The sequence below is a fragment of the Olea europaea genome, chromosome 4 (assembly GCF_002742605.1).
Source record: "Olea europaea var. sylvestris chromosome 4, O_europaea_v1, whole genome shotgun sequence".
Taxonomy (NCBI): Eukaryota; Viridiplantae; Streptophyta; class Magnoliopsida; order Lamiales; family Oleaceae; genus Olea; species Olea europaea.
The window spans coordinates 9609860-9634666 of record NC_036240.1 but is presented as its reverse complement, the minus strand read 5'-3'; the positions used below and the strand labels follow the sequence as shown (position 1 = coordinate 9634666).

Here is a 24807-nt window from a genome sequence, read left to right as displayed (position 1 = left end):
AATTTCAGTTTGACTTCCAAAATAATGAATATTATGACATTGGCCTCTTGTATGGTAAAAGACAAAGATACCCTTAAATGTTTTGTACAATTACAAAACCATATATTGTTGAAAGGACTATACTACCCTTTTACTTAATAATTGAAAATCAAACATTTCCCCACTTATAAAAACTTCAAAACGAGCTTCCAACACAGAAAAAACTCTCATCTTTTCATCTGCTTGAATCTCAAAATCTAGAAGAACTTTAGAACGTTGAAGTTGGAAAATTTTTTCACATCAATTACTTCAAATCGGTAAGTACATTTACGCATGTTTAATTTCGTTTTAAGTAAATTAGTATACGTTTAAATAGAGAAATTTTATGTCGACGTAGATTTTTTTTAACAGAACCTATCAAAAAAAAAATTAAACGGATGTATAACTTACGTTTAAATTACGCATGCTTAATTTCGTTTTTAGAACGGTATTCTCCTATGCCAAACTGGTATAACTTAACAAACAGTCGGAAATAGTCTGAAACAGCCGGCTGTTAAATATCCAACAGTTTAACGGCCGGCTGTAAAACAGCCGAACAGCCGGCTGTTTTCGGCTGTTTTACAGCCGGCTTCTGAACAGCCGGCTGTTGGATATTTAACAGCCGGCTGTTAAACATCCAACAACCGGCTGTTTCAGACTATTTCCGACTGTTTGTTAAGTTATACCAGTTTGGCGTAGGAGAATACCGTTCTAAAAACGAAATTAAGCATGCGTAATTTAAACGTAAGTTATACATCCGTTTAATTTTATTTTTTTGATAGGTTCTGTTAAAATAAATCTATGTCGACATAAAATTTCTCTTTTTAACGTATACTAATTTACTTAAAACGAAATTAAACATGATTAAATGTACTTACCGAATTGAAGTAATTGATGTGAAAAAAAATTTCAGATTCAACGTTCCAAAGTTCTTCTAGATTTTGAGGTTCAAGCAGATGAAAATATGAGAGTTTTTTCTGTGTTGGAAGCTCGTTTTGAAGTTTTTATAAGTGGGGAAATGTTTGATTTTCAATTATTAAGTAAAAGGGTAGTATAGTCCTTTCAACAATATATTGTTTTGTAATTGTACAAAATATTTAAGGGCATCTTTGTCTTTTACCATACAAGAGGCCAATGTCATAATATTCTTGATTTTGGAAGTCAAACTGAAATTTTGCTCCTTTGACTGGGTCAAAATTAAAAGTACCCCCAGAAAAAGTTAAAATTCAAAGCGCAGCCTTAGGATTCTCAATCTTTGCCCATCATATACCTTAACTTTTTCTCATTGAATTTTTATATTATCCAACCTTTTATATAATTAACGCGTCTCTTCATAGATAATATTTTTATGTCAAAATATTTTATTTGTATGTTGTGAGATGAGGAAAAATATTGTGTTTTGCTTTTAAATTTATTTATTTGTAAATATTATTGACAAATATGTCATTTTACGACCTCTTTACTGACATTTTAGACAAAAATAAAAATGAATGCGATATGTGTTGATCAATGGAATGTTGATGACAATAATGAAACGGACAAAATTGGGGACCTAATTACTATAATGAAAAATGATTGGCCTTAAAGGAAATTAGAATATGGTGCAACCAATAAAAATTATGATGTGATTATAATTATGATGTCATTTGTGGATATTTTTGTCAATTTTTAATTTTCGAATACATATATATTATTATTACCCAATAATCCTAATTTATATATAATAATCTCAAAACTAATATAATCTATCAAAAATCATTTTCCTCTTCAAAATTCAGATGAACTCCAGTCGACACCCAACACAGTCTTGAGCCACCGACACCACACACACTTCTTCTTCAGATTTTTTACGCCTCTTCAAAGTTGAATTGTAGTGCATTACACCAAATCGGAGACAAAGAGATCCTGGGCCTTCGGTGATAATATTTACTACAAATAAAGTTTCAAATCAATAATTTTTTTGAGCAAACTGATGTAAAAATTTAAAATTAAATGTGTTTCATAACATACAAGCATAAGTTTGTATAATTGTTATGTTTAGATATTATAAACAACTGCTTTATTATTGTGGTTAGTTCTTCTCTTTGTCTAATTAGTAACATTTTTTCAGATATGATGATCATGAGGTCTTGTTGGATATCATTATATTTTTTGGATCTTATATCTCGTTTTGTAGACTTGTATTGTAACGTTATCATAATGTAATTAGCCTTAAAAAAGTGAACAAAAATGAAAAAAACTATGTGTTGGTCTATTGTGATTTCACTTTGATTTAGTAGATATTTAAAGTTATAGTAGATATATTTAGCCCTTGTTTGAACCATATTTTCCATATTATCATAATGAGAAAATTGACAGTTGGAGAAGAGGTTGGGTCCCACGCATGAAACAACATGTCAATAAATGCGGTTGGACTTGTGGAATAATGGTCCAAAATTTCATTTTTTTGTCCCAAAAATTTGGTTCAAACAAGGGCTTAGATTGTTTTAGATTTATAGCTAGTAAGATATAAATATATATTGAATTCAATGAATTAATGTCATAAAAGTAGACAAACAAAAAAATAAACGGTGAAATCGACAGTTTAAAATTGGACCAAACCATTAGGTTTAGATTTGAGTTTTTTTCAAACCGTTCAAAATGGTTTAGTTTAGGTTTCAATTTTTCTCAAACCGATTTAAAAGATTTAGTTTGAATATTTGTCAAAAATTGGTAAAATCGGACCGCTTACACTCCTATTTACATTGTTGAAATGTTAATGAATGAATTGTGGTTATGGATGAAATGTTACTCGAATCCAGAGCTAATTGTTACTAGTTATTCTTAAAAATAACAATCACTCTACGAATATGCATACATTCTTGATAACCAAAAAACTCGTTTAGATTAAACTAAAATTTTTAAAGGACTTAGTTTGAGAAGGAAGAAAGTTAGAGTCATGTCTTTAAGTTAATGTGATTTTGGGTCTGATCATTAAATGTAAGATTACTTGTCTTCAGTTTATTTAAATATGTAAATCTGAATCTCACGTGATTGATCAATACTTAAAATCGAATGTTGACAATGTCAAATCACGCAATATCTAATTTTAAGTTTGCATCAATTAAAAAAACACCAAAGAGATAATGATTTGTACATAACTTTGTTTAACTTTTCTCTAATATCCATGCATAATATCATAAAAAATTGATACAAATTTTTTATTGCCACTTAATATGGGCAATATTTGAAAAAGATGAGGACTTGGGGGACATGATCTCCATGTCTTTGTCACGTGACGCGGGTAGTTTTTTCGGGAATGATAAAACGCGGCATTTATGATTTGATCAAACTGCAAATGGCCCAACTGGCCCTCAATAATGATAGGCGCACTTTGACCATTTCAAACTCTATTTCATCTATTTTTTCACTACATCTTGTAATTTTTTATTTTTCTTGTTCTTTACCATATTGATAAAAGAGTGACAGAAAAAGTTAAAATTCAAAGCCCAACCTTAAGATCCTCAATCTTTGCTCATCATATAATTTATGTCCTTAACTTTTTCTCATTGAATTTTTATAGCCAACCTTTTATATAATTAACGCGTCTCTTCATAGATAATATTTTATGTCAAAATATTTTATTTGTATGTTGTGAATGAGGGAAAATAGTGTTTTTTTAAAAATTTATTTATTTTAAATGTTATCGAAAAATATGTCATTTTACGACCTCTTTACAGACATTTTGGACAAAAATAAAAATGAATACGATATGTGTTGATCAATGGAATGTCGAGGACAAGAATGAAACAGACAAAATTGGGGACCTAATTACTATAATGAAAAATGATTGGCCTTAAAGGGAATTAGAATATAGTGCAACCAATAAAAATTATGATGTTACTATGATTGACCTTTTCAAAATAGAGACTAGGTTTCGTTGATTATTAAATAAACCTATAATTTTTGTGAGTTTTTTCTAATTTCTTGATTCAAATCTTGATATTTTGTAGTATCAACAAGTTAGCACATCATTTAATTTTGTGTTTACATGTGTTTTCGCCATATCAAACTAAGTCCATACCTAGAATTTTGTTACATCACGCACAATATACCTAGGGGTTTGTTTACGAAGTTTTTATAAAGCTTTAACAGATGTTGATAAATGTTGATGAAGTTTGTGTTAATAAAAATTGTGGATCTCTAAAAATATATAATTAAAATAAATTATTGATTTTATCACAACTTTTTAATATATTTTTAAACTTTTCCAAGCATGCACTTGGCATCTTATACACATAACACATCTAATTCGAGTGTTTTCCTAATAAAATGTATATTTTCCTTTTTCTCTCAAAATTGAACTTATCTTATCATTTTATAGAGAAAAGAACATGTACAAAAGTAATTATTTAAGTAAAATTATGTAGTGATAAAATAAAGTATTTGAGTGATGTATACGTTAGGAATTGCCTAAAGGGCCTTGCTACTTATATACGGGAGGTGTCAACCCCAGTGCACAAATAGAAAAACTCTTGTCTAAAATACTGAAAGCTTAATAATAATAATAAAAAAAAGGGTTGAACCCCAACTTTAAGAGCCCCCACCGTCCCACCCCTAGAGTTTTGTGAGGGAAGTAAATCGCGAGATGTGCCCCAACAGGTCAGGGAACAAGAGCTACTTGTATACTGCGCCTACAAGGAGTCCAATTTCATGTTTCAGGAATCGAACCCCCACACTACGGCTGCCAACAAGGCGTGAGATAACATCACTTCTGTCCTTTACACCACTAAACTATGTCCCGGAGGGCAAAATACTGAAAGCTTGTCATGTAGGATAGTTGTTAAAGTTGAGAGTCATCAAATGAGTGAGTTTTATAATTAATATTTTTTATTAATTAAAATTAAAAGCAAGTAAGTTACTTATTTTATAATTGAAATTCCCATTATTGGAGCTCCAATCCAATACCACTCAAAAACAGCAGCTATGGCAGGCTTTGGAGAGCCCCCATCACAAAAACCTCTCGCTTCATATGCACCATTGTAGGGTGTGAGAGGAGAGAGAATTTTCACGAGAGAGGGACGAGATGAGCACGTAATAGATTTGGGAATAAAAAATGTTACTTTAGAAAATATTTTTTTTACTTAGAAGTAAAAAACAAAATAAGTCATTCAAACATATTGCGAGAATAAGTGTACTTAAGAAGGAAGTAAAATTAACTTTTTTTTTCTTTTTTATTATTTATATAAAACCAAAGCCAATCCATTGTTTGCTTTTGCTTAAATAAATAAACAACCACCGACAAGTGTGAACTTTCAACTAAAATTATTTGCATATATTCTTTTTTATTATGAGCCGACAAGAGAAAGACAAAATAGTTATACTCTTTAATCCACGCTTTTTCCACTTAGTAACCTGACTATTGGGGCATATACTTGAAGTAGACTATCATAATTCGAGTTGTGTTTTTCAAAAGACATTTTCCTTTCATAGATTCGGTCAAGCACAACTAAGATATTTTGAAATATGTGGACGAGAGTTGAAAATTTTGGTAATTTCATTTTCAGCTCAACGACTTTTGAGAAAAAAGGAGTGGCGCTCGATCCCCAACCTTCATTTACGTGCTCCATCTTTTAATTTGGTAGCATTTTGATCCTCATTTCTCAATTTTAATCTTCAATTTCCCTATTATATAAAAAGGAGAATGTGAAATTATTGTAGAAAGCAACAGTAACTTAATCCATTTTGTCTCACTGTAACTTTTTTGTTTTTTTTTGTTTTTAAGTGGGGGAGCAAAACAACGTCGTTTGCCTTTCTTGATATATATTTTATTATACTGTAAGAAAATACTGCAACACGCAATTTTCATACCTCCCACCATTCTGTGCTCATATAGTAGGGATATAAGAAAAAAATCACTTTTATATAAAAAAAAATTAAAAAATAAAGATAATCTAAGACAGAAAATATTTTACAAAAAGTTATTTGTAAGTAAAAAATTTGAAAAGAAAAGAATTAAAAATGATTTTAAAATGAAAAAAATTATTTATAACGTAAAACTAAAAAAAAAAAGAAAAAAAATTTGAAATCTCCGTTCACGGAGACAGTCTCCGTGCATTGAGTCTCCATGCATGGAGATATATATAATATTATTTTTTTTTATTTTTTTTACATTATAAAAATATTATTTTTTTTCATTTTAAAATTCTTTTTAACTCTTTTCTCTTCATAATAAAACTTAATTTTTCAATTTTGACTAAATAATATTTATATGTTCTTTATTTAATTTTTGTAACTTTCTTTTATTTTGTTTTATTATATTTTTTTGAATGATTTTTTTTTCGATTTAAAATTCTTCTTAATTCTTTTCGTTTAAAACACAATTTTTTTGCATTTAACCCTAATTTCACTCTTACTCTGCATTGCTACGATATTGATTTCTCTCGGCCTTTAACCTTAATTTTAATCTCCCTCTTTCGATAGTTCCAAAAATACCCAACAACTCCAGGCACAATTGAGACAATTACATGTATACCCAATCTTTAAACCTTTAATTTCTTCTACTGTATATTTTACTGCTAAATCTTGATTTTTTATTTTTTTCGTGAGATTTAACAAATCGCTCCCAAAATACCGTGAAATCTCAACAGAAATTGGAGTTTAGGTATGTTATTTTTTTATTTTTTGTCGTGAATCTTCCAGCTTTTTTTTCCCGAGAATTTAAAAAATTGTTACCAAAATTTCGCCAAAAGTTGGGCTCTAGGGACCTCAAGTTTGTTCATATATAATTTTTTTTATTTTTTATTCTTTTTGTTTCATTGTGTTCGTGTCCACTCGAAAGTTTTCATTCTTTTCTTCTAACTTTGTTTGGACTTTTGTGAAAGTTGTAGGAAAAAAAAACGGATTAACGTACAAATTGAAGATTATCGACTTCAGGTGTGTTGATTTCATTTTTGCTTTGTTTGAGGGTGATTTTTCTTTTACAAATAATTCGTTTTTACTGTACATTATTCATAATTTTAGCTTATTATTATTATTATTATTTTTTTTTTATTTTTATACTTGAATAATTGTATTTTAGGTGATTATGTGTATAATGTTTTATTGTAGTTAAGGAAATATTTGGTGTTGACAGATTTGTAGTTGAACTAATAGTTAAGGTGTAGGTGATTGAAAGGATTACTCATATTATAAGCATGTTTGAAAATTTTGAGATCGGTTTCATTACAATGAATTTCTGTACCATTGTAAAAAATTTGTAGCTAAAAGAGAGGTTTCTTATTTCGAATGTTAGGTGGTATATGATATATCTCACTAAATATAAAATATTTTAGCAAATTTTCATTCTTCAGTTATATATTCATGTGATGGGAAGGACTACAAATGAAACAGTTATGGAAAATGATCATTGTTCAATAAGAATGAAAAGTGTTTATCTTGGGAATAGAAGAAAGCTTGGAAAACACATTCAGTTGATAAAGTCTTATTGTGAGTGACAGCTAAAAAGAAACCCCATTGGGGGCTACGGCCCTAACCCTTTCTTGCAAGATTCGTTCCAAGAAATTAAGACTAGAACCGTCCGGTGAGATATTTGTATATTTGCTGTCTCTTTACTTCTCGACACGTAAGCTCCTCATTTTTTTGTATATTTAATACATCCTCTATGGTACTGGTGCATGATTTTTGTTGTTTTTTAGAGTGTGATTATAAGTGAGTTATGTGAAAATATTACAATTACAATGCCAGTGGAGTGGCCCTCCACTCTACCCTTTCTTCATACTCTGCCTCTTAATAAGTGAGTCATTTTTGTCTTTTGGAATAATTCGTTTTAGCTATAGATTATTTTTAATTTGAGGTTCTAGTATTCTAAGACTTTTAAGAATTAAGGAAATAAAATGATTTAACAAATTAAAGAAAAAAAATTCTAGAAAAAAATTAGACAAAACGAAAAAAGGTTATTATAAATTTTTTTTAGTTAAATTGAAATAATTATAATTAAAAATAAATATTATTTAACTAAAATTGAACAAATTACGTTGTATCATAAAACGAAAAGAATTTTAAATCGAATAAAAAATTATTCGCTTATAATATGAAGAAAAAATTTTCAAAAAATATATAAGAAAACAAAGTTACAGAAATTAAATAAAGAATATATAAATATTATTTAATTAAAAGTGAAAAATTAAGTTTAATCATAAAGAAAAAGAATTAAAAACAGTTTTAAATCGAAAAAAAATGTTTATAATATGAAAAAAATTTTAAAAAATAAATAAGGAAAACTTTTTTCTCCTCCATCCACGGAGAGATACAAAGAGAATCTCTCTTTTCGAGAGTTTGAATTCTCTTATTTGAAAGGAGAGTAAATTCTGTTTAATTATTTTTTATGATAAAAATTAAATTTTTTTAATTTTAATTAAATAATAGGTATATATTCTTTATTTAATTCTAGTAACTTTTTTTTAATTTGTTTTATTTTTATTATATTTTTTAAAGAAATTACTTCGTATTATAAATAATTTATTTTTCGATTCAAAATTCTTTTCATTTTATCATTTTTTAAATTTTAACTAAATAAAATTTATTTTTAATTATTTTAATTTAAGTAAAAAACTTTATAATAACTTTTTTTTTTTGCCTATAATTTTTCTTCTTCTTTAATTTGTTAAATCATTTAGTTTTTTTTTATAATATGAAAAAAAAGAATTTTAATCATAGAACAAAAAGAAATTAAAATTGAAAAAAAATTATTTATAATATGAAGAATTTTTTTTAAAAAAAATTTCAAAAAATATATAATAAAAACAAAACAAATTAAACAAAAGAATATTGTGAAAATTAAATAAAGAACATATAAATATTATTTAATTAAAATTAAAAAAATAAGTTTTTTCATAAAGAAAAAAAGAATTAAGTAGGATTTTAAATCAAAAATATATTTATAATATGAACAAAAGAAATAAAAAATCAATAAATGAGGAAAAATAAAAAACGAAAAAGAAATCTCCATTTATCCTGCGATAATCCAATGAACCAAAAGATTGGAGTTCACCAAATACTTCAAACTTCAGCCAATTTTGAAAAATCTACAATTTAGGCGCTAATATCTTTAATTTGTTAAATCATTTAGTTTTTTTATAACATGAAGAAAAAGAATTTGAATCATAGAACGAAAAGAATTTTAAATCAAACAAAAATTATTTATAATATGAAGTTTTTTTTTTAACAACCTTCAAAAAATATATAATAAAAACGAAACAAATTAAACAAAAGAATGTTACGAAAATTATATAAAGAACGTATAAATATTATTTAATTAAAATTGAAAAAATAAGTTTTTCATAAAGAAAAAAGAATTAAAAAGGATTTTAAATCTAAAAAAATATTTACAATATGAACAAAACAAATAAAAAATAAATAAATGAGGAAAAAAATAAAAAACGAAAAAGAAATATCCATGTATCTTGCAATAATGTAATGAACCAAACGATTAGATTTTACCAAATATTTCGTATCTTCAACCAGTTTTGAAAAATCTACAATTTTGAAGTTAATAAAAATACATTAAATACAAAACTCGTGCAACGCACTTGTCAAAAACTAGTAATAATAAAAGAAAGACGGCAAATATAAGAAGAGCTCTCGTCTATATAGTGAGAGAGATGCCAACAATGTAGAGATAAATCGAGATGACAATACTGTCCCAGCTATGGAATTATACTCGGTATCCTCGCTTGAATCCTCGCAGGTTGAGATGTAAATGTTCACCACCCCATTTTTTGCGTGTGCATTTTATATAAAATCAATCATATACGCTGAAATCAAATCCCTGCAAATATGGTAATGATCGTGCTAATAATATAACATGCCAAAAAATTGTCAGAATTTTCCCTTGTCTCCAAAAGAAAGAAACTACGGATTTTCGATCTGAAACTATGGAATTGAACCATTTTTTGCCTAATTTTTATTTAAAAAAATTATAGAAGATAACGATCGAATAAAAATTTCGATAAAAAATCCTGCACTTCTCTTGAAACCTATGCATTACAACCTCTCGTCATCCAAAAAATTTCGAACAAGAAATCATTTTCAATATGATTCCTTATACTTAAATATGGATAGAATTAAATTCTACCGTATTTTACAATTTTATTAGGTATCAAATGCATTTTTCAGTAATTACATCTTACACCAGTATTTATCCAATTCCGGGATCAATAAATATTTTCCCACCCTTCAATTCTCCATATACGCCGACCCGGCGCTGACCCGGATTATCTGTACCCATATACACGCTAACCGGGTATGGTCCACGACCCACCGTTTTAGCCAACTGCACGCTCTCTCGCAGTCCTCTCATGGCGGTTCTTTCTACGCACTGTGCACTACTCCATACCTACGCAGAATCCCATAGCTACGTTCACAAAAGCCGCAGCAACAACAGTCTCTGCAGCTCAAGAATTTCAATTCTATTCTCAAAGCCTAATGGAAGATTTTCTGTTTATGGTCAAACCGCCAATGGAGATAACAACAATCAGCCTAAGAATAGCACTGTTTCCATTTCAGATTCTCCGGGCGCCATTTCCACCTCCTCCACTAGGCCTAAGTACGTAAGAATTTTTTTCTTGAGAGGTTGTGGTATTAGCAATTTTGACGAGGAAATGCCAAATTGAAAGGCTCTTTTTTCCCTCTTGGTTTGTTGGTTGGTTCATAGATATGGTTAAGATATGTATATCTCGATCACATCATAGTAGGGTTTCTCTACTGGCAAATTAATGACTAATTTTGAGGCTGATAAGCGTTTTTAAATTAACATGGTGATTAATGGGCAAGTTGATCTTTACGCAGAAATTATCCAAATGATTTGTTCTCTTTGGATTTAATCTTCAGCAGAACGAAAAAATTTAACTCAAATATAAATTTATGATCCGTAATTTTTAAAATTGATATTCAAGTATGTAATTGAACTAAAATGATCCCTTAACTTATTTCTTTCTTTTCTCTTTGGCATTTACATAAGTTCTATTGTTAATTTTCTTTAATTGGTGAAGAACCTAACTCCGGTACAGTTTTATGTTCATGGCATCATGCTTATGTTTTCTTTTGCTATTTTAACGATCAAAGATTGCCTGACGTATGTGTAGACGTGCATATTCATACTTTTGAGTCATTGTTGTGAACTATACATTCAGGCCATTATTCATAGTACATGCCAATATTGCTATAACTAAGATAAAAAGAGAAATAAAAAAATAGTCTTTTGGATTTTTTTGGTCAATCATAGCATATTTGTCTGACCCCAGTGAAAGAAATGTTTGAAAAGTAGAGTTTGAGTTTAAACATGCATGTTGTATGGTGAATCAATATCTAAGAAGGCAAAATCTGATTAAAAAAAATGACATTTTGAGACAGGAGGGGAATACTAAAGGAAAAATAAGACAGCCCCTTCATTTATAACTAAATATCCCATTTTAACTATTTGAGAACCTAAAATGATTAGTCTCTCTAGTAATGTGATTTTCAACTTTCCTTTCGAGTTATGAAGTTTCACGATTGCAGTAATTATATGTGTTCTTATTGCTTCCGTAGTTTTAGCTTCTGAAACTTGACATTAATACAAAATTACTCTTGATAAAAAGGTTTAGTTGATTTGAAAGGTCATTCCTATCTGAAATAGATAGAGAGTGGATGCGTGACATAATTACTTTAGAGAAAACACATGCATAATCATTAGAAAAGGAACTGACTCCAAAACGAAATACTGAACCAAATAGTTATGATCTTGCATTTCAATAGGCAAATAAAGGATTAAAGTCGTTAAATAATAGTATGGTTGTCATGTAAATTCAGGGTGAAGCGCCACACAATTTCAGTATTTGTTGGTGATGAAAGTGGAATGATAAACCGCATTGCTGGAGTTTTTGCAAGAAGAGGATATAACATTGAGTCCCTTGCAGTTGGATTGAACAAGGACAAGGCTCTTTTTACAATAGTTGTGTCTGGAACTGAAAGAGTGCTGCAACAAGTTATGGAACAGCTCCAGAAACTTGTGAATGTACTAAAGGTTATAACCTTATTTTTGATCTTCTATCTTAATGTCACTTATAAAATGAGTTTCTTACAACTACACTATCACTTCTAATGTAGAGTTACTTGTCAGAAAGCAATAAACCTTGGTTTTTATTGCTATTAGAGATTTTATTGTTACTACTCTCATTTCTCCAACCTAGCCAATGTTTTTGAAATTCCGGTATAAAACATGACTCCTTATAACTTCTGTTCTGATTTTCTTAGTCGTATTTAGTGTGAAATAAATTCTAATTTTCATTTAATTGATTGGTTGGGATGATTGCTTCAATTGTAATTTGATTTCTAATGTGTGGACCTATCTTCCAGGTTGAAGACCTCTCCAGGGAGCCACAAGTAGAACGGGAATTAATGCTCATAAAAATCAATGCTGATCCAAAGAATCGAGCTGAGGTATTCATGCTGGGTTCATTACCATCAACTTTACTTGTACTTTTCTGTCATATGTATTGCTTGCTGTCTAACATCAATTTAAGGAAATTAATGTATGTGGAAGGTTCATGATGTCCCTACAGTTTCACTTAGACATTTCATCTTCTCTTTTGTCGTGGTAACATATTTTATCCTTTTGAATGTATTCTCCAGGTCATGTGGTTGGTAGACATTTTTAGGGCAAAAATTGTGGACATCTCTGATCACTCGTTAACAATTGAGGTGATGCCTAGTTCTACTTGTTGCATTTAATTTGCATAATGTGCTAATACTACAAGTGTAGATTGATTTTGAGTAATAAGTAATAACCCAGGAGTTGTAATCTTTCGAGACATCTTTTTTTGTTATACAGGCTAATGCCTGTATATTTTTTACTTTGGCCATTCTAAGGTGCACTCTCCATGTAGATCTGTTCATGTTCCATCTGAAGTGGGGATTTAATTTTTTGAACTGCCTAGTAGTATCTGCTACAAAATATATTTCATTAGTTCATTCTCTCCTGTATAACTCTAACTTATTTCACCCTATTGATTTATATGACGTAATTACGGGCTGGATGCTGTATGATAATAGTCAAATCAATTGAAAAAACTTAGCCTCTACTTTAGATAAATGAATTATCTTTTCGTCTTTGGTACGTTAAAATTACACTTCTCTGTAACTAGTCTTATTCTCTGCAATATTGATTCTTATCATTAAAGTTCGCTTTCTGTACAACTTCGATTTAAAATCGGCTTTCTAGCCTTATTGAGTCTTATCTACAAAAGACAATATCATCATCAAAGGCGATGGTCATAGCACATTAAAGATTTGCCCTCCAAGTTCCAATACTTGCTTGAAGCACTAAAATCTTTTTGAGACAAATTTGTTACTTTATCAACCCAAAATGGTCTGTTCACCCACTCTTCAAACTGAAGTCATATGGTTTTAGTGGCTATGTCTGTCTATATTGGTCACATAGTAGTAAATCCACTGGTTGAGCTGATTGTTCCGATTTATTGTGAATTGATCTTTTCTTTCTTCTTATTCTTTTCAATTTTTTGATGCCTAAACTGGCAAAAAATGACTACTACGTTTTTTTTCTGGTGCACAATTAGAAAGATAATTTGGCTTTAAATATTGGGCTCTAAATTTGTTTCTGCTGTATATTCTGCCTCACACAAATGTTCCTTTTGGGTGCATCTGATAAAGTATAATTTGTTGCATTTCTGGGGACGGAGATATTATTATAAATTAATTTTCATTTTTTTCATCTTATATTGTTTGTGTAGGTAACAGGAGATCCTGGGAAGATGGTTGCAGTACAAAGGAATTTAAGTAAATTTGGAATCAGGGAGATTGCCAGGACTGGAAAAGTAGGTATCTGAGAGAATGTTGATAGTATTTTTCTCCTTTCTTTTCCTATCCATTTAAGTTGGATTTTTTGTTGGTTCAATATAGATTGCCTTGAGAAGGGAAAAGATGGGGGAATCTGCTCCTTTTTGGCGGTTCTCGGCAGCTTCATATCCGGATCTTGAAGAAACTAGGCCACTTGATACAGTTCCAAGTTCTGCAAAACGAACACCTGATGTAGTATCCAATACGTCTAATGGGGTGAGCTGGTTTGTTAAACCTGGCATGAAGTATCACAAAACTTTTCCTTTGTTTTTACTATGTCATGCTTATCACATCTATTATAGACTGGTTCTTTCTCCAGCTGGAGTATGATGTCCAACATAGGGATATAATTGCTGAGCACCGAATATATAGGATCAAGAAACTCAACTGGTTGCAAGGACCTTACCACCTTAACTCCTAGTACATGAGCAAAATACTCCTGGTTAGATTGAATTTTAAGGACTTCGACACAGAAACCCTGAACTAACACACAAGGACTTCAATACTAAGTCATATTCGTATGTGGTTTCTAAAGGAAGAAAAGTTGGTTTGTATTACTTGTATCATTTGTACATGATGTTAAATTATGTGTGGGTCCACTGTCCACGTAACTTAAATTTCTGAAAAGTTGTCCATAGCCACTTCATCTGCACAGATATCAGTACAACGAAGTAGCTTGTTGAAAATGTACATTCGATTTGTTAAACCTTTGGAAAATTTTAATTTGGACCAAAATCGTTAGTATTATTATTTTTGGACTTGTTTTAGAATTTCAAAGTATATATATCCTATCAATGTAACATCCATAGTATGATTTGGTGATATGAAAGGCTTTGAGATTGTGTTATTCTTTCTGTCACAACCATGGGACAGGAACCTAAATTAAGCAGAAATTCTCAAGTTTTTAAATGTTTAAATGATTTTTTTTTTGGTTCTCTAATGAATTTTTTCAAAATCATAACTTAGCAAGCTACAGCTTTGATTTGTGTATTATTGATTGTCAATGCTTTTATGGTAGTTACTCTCACTAGTCATGCTATATTAATATACGTATAGCAAACTATGCCAGTAAAGGAAAGATACAAGTCCCTCCGATGGGAATCTATAGGTGATAATGCACTATATAGAAGACTGCGGGTTTACTATACTCCTTTTCTTTGGTATGAGTAGCCTCTGTTTTTCCCCCAGCTTCTTGATAACTCGACCCCCTCCCCCCCAACTCGGGGGCGCATCCATGCGTTCCCTCTGTGTTTACTATATTTAACAAAGGTGAATTGGGGAGTGTTGTATGTTTTGTGACGCTCAATATTAGCTGAATGCTAATGCATTTATGTTGTATGAAGGGAGATGTTTATCCTGTGGAAACAGCTGATGACATTTCATTCAATCAAGTTCTTGATGCTCATTGGGGTGTTCTGAATGATGATGATGTAAGGAATTGTCATTTCTTTCTGTTGTTCACGTTAGTCTCATATTAGTATCTTTTATATTTTAATACACAAGTGCCCTTAACACGTTGGGGGCTTATGATATGCTGATTATACATATGTAATTATGAAATTTTACTATTATGTTTATATACTGCGAGTTTTGCAGTGGTGATATTTTTGGATATCTTGACCCTGATTGGTTCTTACTTCAGTTCTTGAATTTGATGCTTGCAGACAAGTGGTCTTCGTTCTCACACTCTCTCAATGCTTGTTAATGATGTTCCTGGAGTTCTTAATCTTATCACAGGGGTTTTTTCTCGAAGAGGATACAATATTCAGGTATGCACTGTCATTTTATTCCTTGCAGAAAGTGTGAAATAAATCTATTCCTGAAATTGGTGCATTTTTATCTTCATTTCTTATCATTAGAGTTTAGCCGTTGGTCATGCTGAAGTTGAGGGGATTTCTCGCATTACTACTGTTGTTCCTGGTACAGATGAATCAATTAGCAAGTTGGTGCAACAACTTAATAAACTGGTGGATCTTCATGAGGTGAGAGCATTTCATTATTTAACCTTTGAATAGGAATATGGCACGATTCACATCCAGTATTGCACGTATGTTATTTAAGCATTACTTTTCCTTCTAAATCGCAGAAATATCTTTTAAAACTTCTATAAATAGAATTTGTCACTGTAGTTGGATAAATGGTTGATGATTTTAGTGTGAAATAAAAATTCTGGCTTGCTTTTTCTTGTTACAACCAGATTTGCTTGCTGAAGTATCCTGTTTGTGTTACGCATTCCTAGGTCTTACCCATTAAATAATGGGTCTTTATGCTCATACTTCGTCTTTTCTTAGTGCCTGGACCATACTGCTTTTAGTTTTTTCCCAGCGCCTAGCCTTTGCCTCGTGTGATAGTCCTCGTTTCATTCGATAAAGGAGTTACTATACTTCGAGTTCTGACCGACCTGTTTGACCGAACATGAAGATTTCTTAGCCAGCACGGTTTTTTTCTGGTTTTCTTGAAATCAATGTGCTTCGAACAGCTGCTCAACTTGTTAGCTTTGTCATTTTCAGGTTCAGGATCTTACGCATTTGCCTTTCGCTGAGCGGGAATTGATGTTGATAAAAATTGCTGTGAATGCTACTGCTCGGCGCAACGTTCTTGATATTGCCAGTATTTTTAGAGCCAAAGCTGTTGATGTCTCTGATCACACCATAACTCTTGAGGTTGGTCCTTCTTCATTTTTTTTTTCCTTTTTTTTTTCCAAGTTTAATTGGCTGTTTTTTGCCATTGTCATGAGTGAATTGTTTACACATGTATGGCTTATACCAAATTTCCCTTCATACATTTCCTTAGTTTGGTACTATATAAAAGTGTCTGAGGCCTTATTGATCCTTGTCCATTTATTCTCAGACTTTTCCTCTTTATTCTTGAATCCTTTTATGAATAGTTTTTTACATGTTGGTTTGACTTGAAGATGAAAATCTGGTATCCTGGTAGGATAAACTTTAAAATAACGTTCTTTTTGTCTTGTTACTCTTTCTTTCATTCTCTGTTCTTTAAAATTTTCGAAGTTTGCAATTTAATAGCTACATGTTTCACTCTTTTTTGTCTGGCTAGAGAAAGTAATAAGAACTTTCCATTGATTCTTGATGAAAAAGATCACGACCCTGTTTGATCCATTAAATCAAAACTTTTTTTCTTAAATTCATTTTCAACTACACATTTACACAATAAAATATTTTGCACGTAAACCCAAAACTTTTTCCTGCTTTTTAACCACACATTCTCCCAAAAATCTCCATTCCAAAACTCATTTCCCCCAAAAAGAACTCCTTTTAAAGGATGGCAAACAGGTGCTAAATATTATTCCTATCAATTTATAGATACAATATGATTGTGACAATTTTAAATTGGTAAAAGGTCCAAATACTATTAGTTAACTTCAGATGTATTTGTGGTATAGGCTTTAGAAAACCACAAAAGCAGAAAAAAGGGTTATTAATTCCAAAATACGACCTTATCTTAGTCTTTTAGTCCAACTTATTTGCCTCTCTTTGAATATAATTATATTTACGTAAGTCAATAAAATTTAATGAACAGGTTTCTATCTTATAATTCATAAAGATAATCATTAGATTGTCGAAATTAAAAACAATTCCTTTTCTTTGTTATGCTTGTTTTCCTGAACTGACCGTTTTCTACACCTGAAATATCTTTTAAAAGAGTATTTATGTCAACTTTAATACTTATAACAGATCACGTGTCATTATCCATAGGATGAGGAATAGTTAAAAAACATTGAATGGCATCATAAATATTTCAATAAAGAGAGATTTTGAACGAAATATATACATTATTCACTTTGAAGCAGTGGAGTAAACTCTTGAGCAAAGCCTTGAATATATTACTCGTTTTGTCTTTTCACAAAGTTATAGTTTGTCCATCTTGAATAATATTAGAACTGACTTTTGTATTGTTAGTAACTTGGCAAAAAAGAAAAATATTAACTCCACTTAGCTAAAAAAGGCCTTATGCTTTACTAATTGTCATAGCAGATAGCTTACTGAATGATGTAATTCAGATCTAGTATGTGTGAGTTAATCATTAAAAAGCATAGTATATAGAATGACTCAGAAAGCCTTAACGTGTTTTATTTTAATCATGTAACTTAAACAACTTCTTTTAAAAACATTGTGTATATATACTTATGGAAGCCTCTATATTTTCTTGATTAGGATGGTTACAACTAAAATATTTTGTTATCTTCATAGTTCAGTTATGTCTGGACTTCTGATACAGGGACATTAACTCCAAAGGTAGGGTAATCTTGACATAAATTTGCATCTGGAGGAGATCAACCTAAGCTTAATTATGTTTCTATCATTCAGCTAACAAGGGAAGACAAATTTATATTAAAACTTTTTACTGAATCAAATTATTGTTATTTTGATTATAGCTGAAACTTTTAATTATTGACTGACAACAAGATAAAAAAAATAATTCCTATCTATGTCCTTGTTCCTCCCTTTTTTTTTTCCTGTTGTTGAATTTCCCTTTTGTACTTTCTCCAGCTTACTGGGGATCTGGACAAGATGATTGCTTTGCAAAGATTGCTAGAACCTTACGGCATTTGTGAGGTACGCGTATGATATTTGATCTTTGGTTATGAATGAAAACTGGTTATGATCCTTGTTTTAGTAGGTTTTTGTACTTGCACTGGATTATACTGACCTGTTGAATGGCATTTAAATGGTCTTTGGTCCTAAAAATCAACTTCTTCATTATTTGCCTGTGATATTGATAAGAAATTCCCATCTCTGTTTAAGATTTTCCTTTAGTTAGAATAACGTCTATCTTCAAGGACCATTTTTTTCTTCAATCTTCTTTCCCTAATTTGGTATTTTCAATTTGAATTTTCGGGTTTAGGATGATGTTTAGTTGAAATGTTTTGTTTTTGACTTTACTTCGAGATACATTTGTAGTTAGAGCATTTTGTTGTTTTTTCTTTTACCTCTTTCTTGTTATTACTTCATTTCTTTTCCAATTTAATAAAAAATGTTGACGGGTGTAATTTTACTGCAACGCTAACAAGTTTCTCCGTTTAACCTTGCCGAAATGAACTTTATTTGCAGCAACTTGAACAATTTCTCTTTGTGCAGGTGGCTCGAACTGGAAGAGTGGCACTGGTGCGAGAGTCAGGTGTTGATTCAAGGTACCTCCGTGGGTATTCTTACCCATTGTAATCATGGATTTCTCGAGTTCACAGCATGAGGGATGCTCGTTTTCTTTCTACAAGCTAGATGCATATTTCGTGTTTGCCTCTGTTTGAAAAAACAAGCTAAACGGATAGTTTGTGTGCCTTTGTTTGATGTTGGGAAAATACTCTACGTGGATGTTGCTAGAGGTCATGTCGTTTGGAGATAAGATATGCTGTTCGATTTTGTTGTCCTTCCAATAAATTATTGATATGTCATCAATTTGATTGGTTAGTGGTGAAGTCAACTTGTATGGCGTTGATTGAACTGGATCGGACACTGAAGTGCACAGGATTTTGATTTCTTTTTTCTCCTCCAATACTATTTATTAGTGTCCAATCCACCTTAGTATAACAATAATTCTAGACTAAAGCATTGTAAGTTGTATCGGCTGACGTTGTTCGCCCACACAAAACTATTTGTACATACATTTATATCTGTCGTCGATCCCGAGCAAAAGTAGGGAAAGCAATTACCATCGGTTTTTGCCTAGTTAGGCAGGTCAGGCACAAGACGAATTAGTGTCCAATCCACCTTAGTATAACAATAATTCTAGACTAAAGCATTGTAAGTTGTATCGGCTGACGTTGTTCGCCCACACAAAACTATTTGTACATACATTTATATCTGTCGTCGATCCCGAGCAAAAGTAGGGAAAGCAATTACCATCGGTTTTTGCCTAGTTAGGCAGGTCAGGCACAAGACGATCACCAGTCTGTCACCACGAATTGTTTCAAATTTCCTTTGGTACGATGCCATTTCTTCGACCTCTTTCAAGATGAAATTCGAGGGCTATGTTTGGTAAAAAAATAGATCACGAGTTATTTGATGGGTAATTATATTTGCATCACAATTTTTATTTTTTGCACTATTTTAAGTGTACTTAAGATTCTTAATCTTTGCTAATTATAATACTTATGTCCGTAGTGGTTTTTCATATCATTCTTATCCTCAAACCTTTCATTAGCCAACACATTTTGTATTTAATAATAATTTTATGTTCATAAGTTCATTGAAATGGCGTAAAACAATTTATTTTTCCATCATATTTTTAAAAAATAAATAAATAATTTTCCCTCATTTCAAAGCATTGAAATACTATATTTTGATATAAATTATTATCAAACACAATACATACTAATTAATGAAAAGGTTGAATATAAGAATTCGATAGAAAAAAGTTAATTGCTAGAATGAATAAAGATCAAGGACTTAACTGTAATTCAAATGTTTGTGTGGTGCTAATATAACCACTCTTATTTTAATCGCTAGTAACAATTAACCAGTTGGGCAACCAAATGCTTCGGTCTGCATTGAACACTAGACAAGAGTACTCGTTGAAGATAAAAGTACATCATGCCTCTGCATTGAACACTAGACAAGAGTACTCGTTGAAGATAAAAGTACATCATACCCATATGAAATTTCAATCCTCTTTAGCACAAACACGAACCAATCTACTTTTACGAGATCACATGCCTTATTGTTGGAATTTTAGGGTACATAAAAAGATTAAGATGTGTGAATTGAAAAAAGTGTCCAATGGGTGTAACGATTGGGTGCGACTCTTCAAATGCAAAAGGTGCGTAACAAAAAGTCGTGAGCTTTAATTAAGGTGCAATCTAGACCATCAATTATGAAATGGTGCGACCTAATGGTTAAAATTAATTTTGCCAAAAGATGCAACTTAGTAAGTGACATATGGAAGTCTATAAATACGACCCTAATAATTCCTTTTCTTCACTCCAAATCAATTCCTAATAATTGATTTCTCATCTTTTCTTTCTCTATACTACGTTAAAATAATTTCCAAATTATTTTTAATTTTCATATTTGATACATAGTATTCGATACCTTCCATTTTAGAAGAGTAAGGTCCAATATTGGTCTGCTCGACAAACTTAATATTGTGCTATATTAATTTTGGAAGAAGCATTGTATTTTTGGAGAAAGACGTCCATTTGATTCTGTTAGCACTAGTGAAGGGATGAAATTTGTTTTAGGGAGATTTACATTCCCATACCTCGCTTTATTTAATCTCCTTCGATTTCTACATTTTTTACATTTGAGTGAGTAGTGATTTGCTCATTATTATGCGTGTCCTTTGATTCGGTAAGTTGTTACTCTAATATTTGTATGCACATGTTTTTTAACGGATGGATTATAATTCATGCACTAATTTATCCAACAATCTTAAGACGGAGTTCGATTGGAAATTTTTTGTTAGGAAATTGATTTACATGCATGTAATTATCATGTATTGGAATTTATACATGTGCATTTCTGTATAAATTTTGCAGAATGGTTTAAGTTTTGAACAATAAATAAATTATTTGTGTTTTGAATTTTGATACATGGACATTGATCTGCATTTATTAATTAAGGTAGAAAAAGTCCTCTAAATCTTCAACAATTTGTTGACTGCATATTGCCATTCTATTTGTTTGAATATTTTTCACCAGCAGTCACCGATAGTTTGGTGGCAACAATTTTGCTGTATATATTTAATTTCCATGTTGTATGATTATGTGATTGAAAAGAGAATGACCTTACGTGAGAATACCATTAGAATAATATGAGGAATCTAAGGTATCTATATTGCCAAGTAGAGGATACCATTATTCGAGGTCATGGTTGTGTCCACGACTTGTTTATTCCTGATTGAATTTAGGAATATTCTACTCGTACATAATGCGATGTTTATAACGGTGACTACCCTTCAAATAAATTATATTATATTCAAAGTTGGTCCTCTTCCATGTGAAGAGAGTGGACACCGTTATAAACACCTTAATGTATATGTAGCATCATCGTTTATAATATACTTCGTATTTATCACACTAAATTGAGTAAAACTTGGGAAAAAATACTAGAAGTTGTATAAAAATATCAAACACTATGAGAGAACATGGAATTGGGAGAATGAATGTATTATAGTCCAAAAATAATTATTTGATAACCAAAAAGTAAATAATTTTCGTTTCTTGCTTTTAAGCCCTCGTTTGGTGCACATTATTTTGTAAAATAATACATTTTTTCCGTCAAATCAGCCTACAATTTTTGACTTCAACACTCTAAGATAGGACCCATGATGTGATGTTTAAAATGTATTTTTGTTGAAAAAATGTGGAACAAACGAGCTCTAAATCAGTGAAAAAAGAAATAATTAATTAACCACGGCACTGAGTGATTGATCTGAAATTTTTTGAATTGGACCAAACTTTGAGAATTGGAACAAATAATTTAGAAATAATTAACAAAATTGTGAAATGAAAAAAAAAAAGTAGTAAAAGAATTCGAATTGAATGAATGAAGAGCTGAATTCAATCAACTGTGGCGCCAACGTTTGAAGCACTTACACTTTTGATCATTCTCTTATCAACGTCAATGTAAAAGGGGATAATGCTACGTGGAACGGGGCCTACGCATAAGTTATTGTATGTTGGCTCTTTTTCATATGAAGATGTGTAAACTCGTGTGTACACCGTTATGTACACGAAATATCACTCATGTAAAAGATCGAGCAATGTTTCACTCCATTATGGAAAGCATGACATTAGTCCAATTACTTACGTGAAATTGCGTCCCCATAAATCACCCAACTCTTAATAGGTATATCTCATATTTAGAAATGTTTTCTTTTCTTTTTTACCTCATAAGCACAATCTTGTTCTTGTCTATGGTATTCTATTGTTATCGTGACTTTCTTTAGTTCTCTTGCTATAACTTAAATTTTATGAAATTTATTGGTGAATTTTTTTATTTTTTATTTTTTAAAAAATTTATGTGCAGGTCATTTATTTGTTCGTTTGAAACCTCAATAGTTGGACTAACTATTCCTGTAATTTTTATTTTTATTTTTTGAATATAAACTTAAATATATTAAGTTTCCAAGAAATAAATTAATAATATAATAATTGTATATATTTTTAAAAATTGTAATTCAAATTAGTAACGAAAATAGCAACGCAAATTTGTTGTTGATTAGTGACTACTCGATTCGTTGGTAATTTACGAAGGATAAAGTCGGTGCCAGCACCATTGTTAATTAACTAAAAATATAGTCATTGGTAACACCAACAATTTTCTTTTCTCGTTAATTTATCGACAGCAAAAGAAATCCGTCAATAAATTAGTAGCGAAGGTCTCATCGTTTGATTTATTGATGAAAAAATTCACGTCTCTAAAAGTTGTTACCTACAGAATTCAAGTCGTCAGCAACAAAAAATTCAATCTCTAAAACCACATTTTCTATAATGAACATCTTTGGAAATATGTGGCTCGCGTGGGTTTCTCCCACACGAGTTAAAAAGGCAAAAACTTTGCTTGCACAACTCGGATGTTGTGCCTAGCTCACCTCACGTCGTGGCACACTTTTAAGATTCTTGTCCAAATCAAACCACAAATAATTCAATCCTCCTCCCACATAGGGGTCGATACTCCTTCAAACTTTGCTCACCAAAAGTTAAATTTGGTAGAGCTTCGACAGCAAGGAGTCTAAGAATTTCTAGAGACCCTAATTTAGTAAATGATATGTTGCTTTTGAGATAAAATAGTTCAATTTTATCATTTGGTTCTTAGGTTAATTTCATTTTTTGTCTCGAAACTTTCAGTAAAATCTCAAATGGTCACCCAACTTTAATTCATAATTGTCATATTGCTGAACTTCAATTTGCTTACAATGTCATCTCCTGAGTCCTTGCTACTAATCTTGATATTACTATATAGTAACAATTCTACCTAAATGTTAAAAATTAATAGCAATCTAACTTGTCTTAAGTTTTTAGGTAAATATGTCGCCTAATCATAATTGTACAATTTGAAAATAAATCACGTTTAAAACGGATGATAATTCCAATTCCTACATAGAATACTCATATTTAATTTCAAAATTTTGCAGCCACGAAATGATTAGAGCTCCATTTGTGACCCCCCTTTTAGAGCCCTGATTTTTAATTGTTAAGTAACCACAACTATTTCTTATGTTTAGTAAAAAAATAATAATAATAATAAAATAAATTATTATACCAGAATTTGTATTTTTCGGTAGCATATTTTTAGAAGCAACAAAATGATAACTTCTCATATTCTACGCTTTGCCTCTCGGATTATCTTCCAAGCTCCCGTGAATAAAACTGGTAGCTATTATGTTTTGTTCTATTATATTGAAAACATTCTTTGTTTTTCCTTTTCTTCTTGGCCATTGACATGTCAAATTTGTATTATAATTTCATAAATTTGAAATATAAATATTAACTTTTTCCTTTTAGAATAACTATGGTAAATTTATTATCTTAGATATATGTTTGATAATATTATATATCTATCTACCATCTACAATTTATTAAAATAGATAATTGAGGAGAAATTTTTGAAAACCAATTTTAATTTTACCTATTTACCTATGTGCCTAATATACCCTCATTTGTTTTAAGTAATAAAAAGATAAAAGTAAAAAATTGAAAGGATTCATTAATGTGTTGTATTTATTATTTACCCTTATTTAAAAAATAATACTATTTAGTCTCACTGATATTATAACTACAACTTAGGTGTCGTTAATGTGGCATTAGATGATATGTGGAATTAAATAATTCATTTATTTTCATATTTCATTACCCTATCATCTAGAGTCACCTAAACTAGGGTTGCAACCCCAGTGAAACTGTATAGCGTTATTCTAATTTAAAAATTGTTTCAATTGGCAATTACATATGAA

General features: G+C 30.6%; 1 protein-coding gene and 1 long non-coding RNA gene across 2 annotated transcripts; one reads left to right on the top strand and one right to left on the bottom strand.

Annotated features, from left to right (window-relative positions):
- Positions 1–10227: 10227 nt before the first annotated feature.
- On the top strand, positions 10228–19427 carry LOC111393569 (acetolactate synthase small subunit 1, chloroplastic-like). The gene is made up of 12 exons (XM_023019165.1): positions 10228–10603; positions 11848–12061; positions 12394–12477; positions 12670–12738; positions 13788–13871; positions 13957–14109; positions 15237–15323; positions 15558–15662; positions 15753–15875; positions 16404–16556; positions 18405–18470; positions 18993–19427. The coding sequence occupies exons 1-12, from the start codon at positions 10356–10358 to the stop codon at positions 19074–19076; spliced, it is 1470 nt and encodes a 489-aa protein (XP_022874933.1). The 5' UTR covers positions 10228–10355; the 3' UTR covers positions 19077–19427.
- Positions 19162–19948, bottom strand: LOC111393571. Its single transcript, XR_002702447.1, has 2 exons — positions 19623–19948; positions 19162–19432 (listed from the first exon to the last, which is right to left on the bottom strand). It is a non-coding gene; the product is annotated as an uncharacterized LOC111393571 (long non-coding RNA).
- Between the last annotated feature and the right edge of the window lie 4859 nt (positions 19949–24807).

Bases quoted from the DNA above. Each gene is read 5' to 3' on its own strand.
- LOC111393569 (XM_023019165.1), top strand. From the start codon at position 10,356: ATGGCGGTTCTTTCTACGCACTGTGCACTACTCCATACCTACGCAGAA. The intron at 12,478-12,669 runs GTATTCATGCTG...TGTATTCTCCAG, and splicing joins ATCCAAAGAATCGAGCTGAG to GTCATGTGGTTGGTAGACAT. The intron at 18,471-18,992 runs GTACGCGTATGA...CTCTTTGTGCAG, and splicing joins AACCTTACGGCATTTGTGAG to GTGGCTCGAACTGGAAGAGT.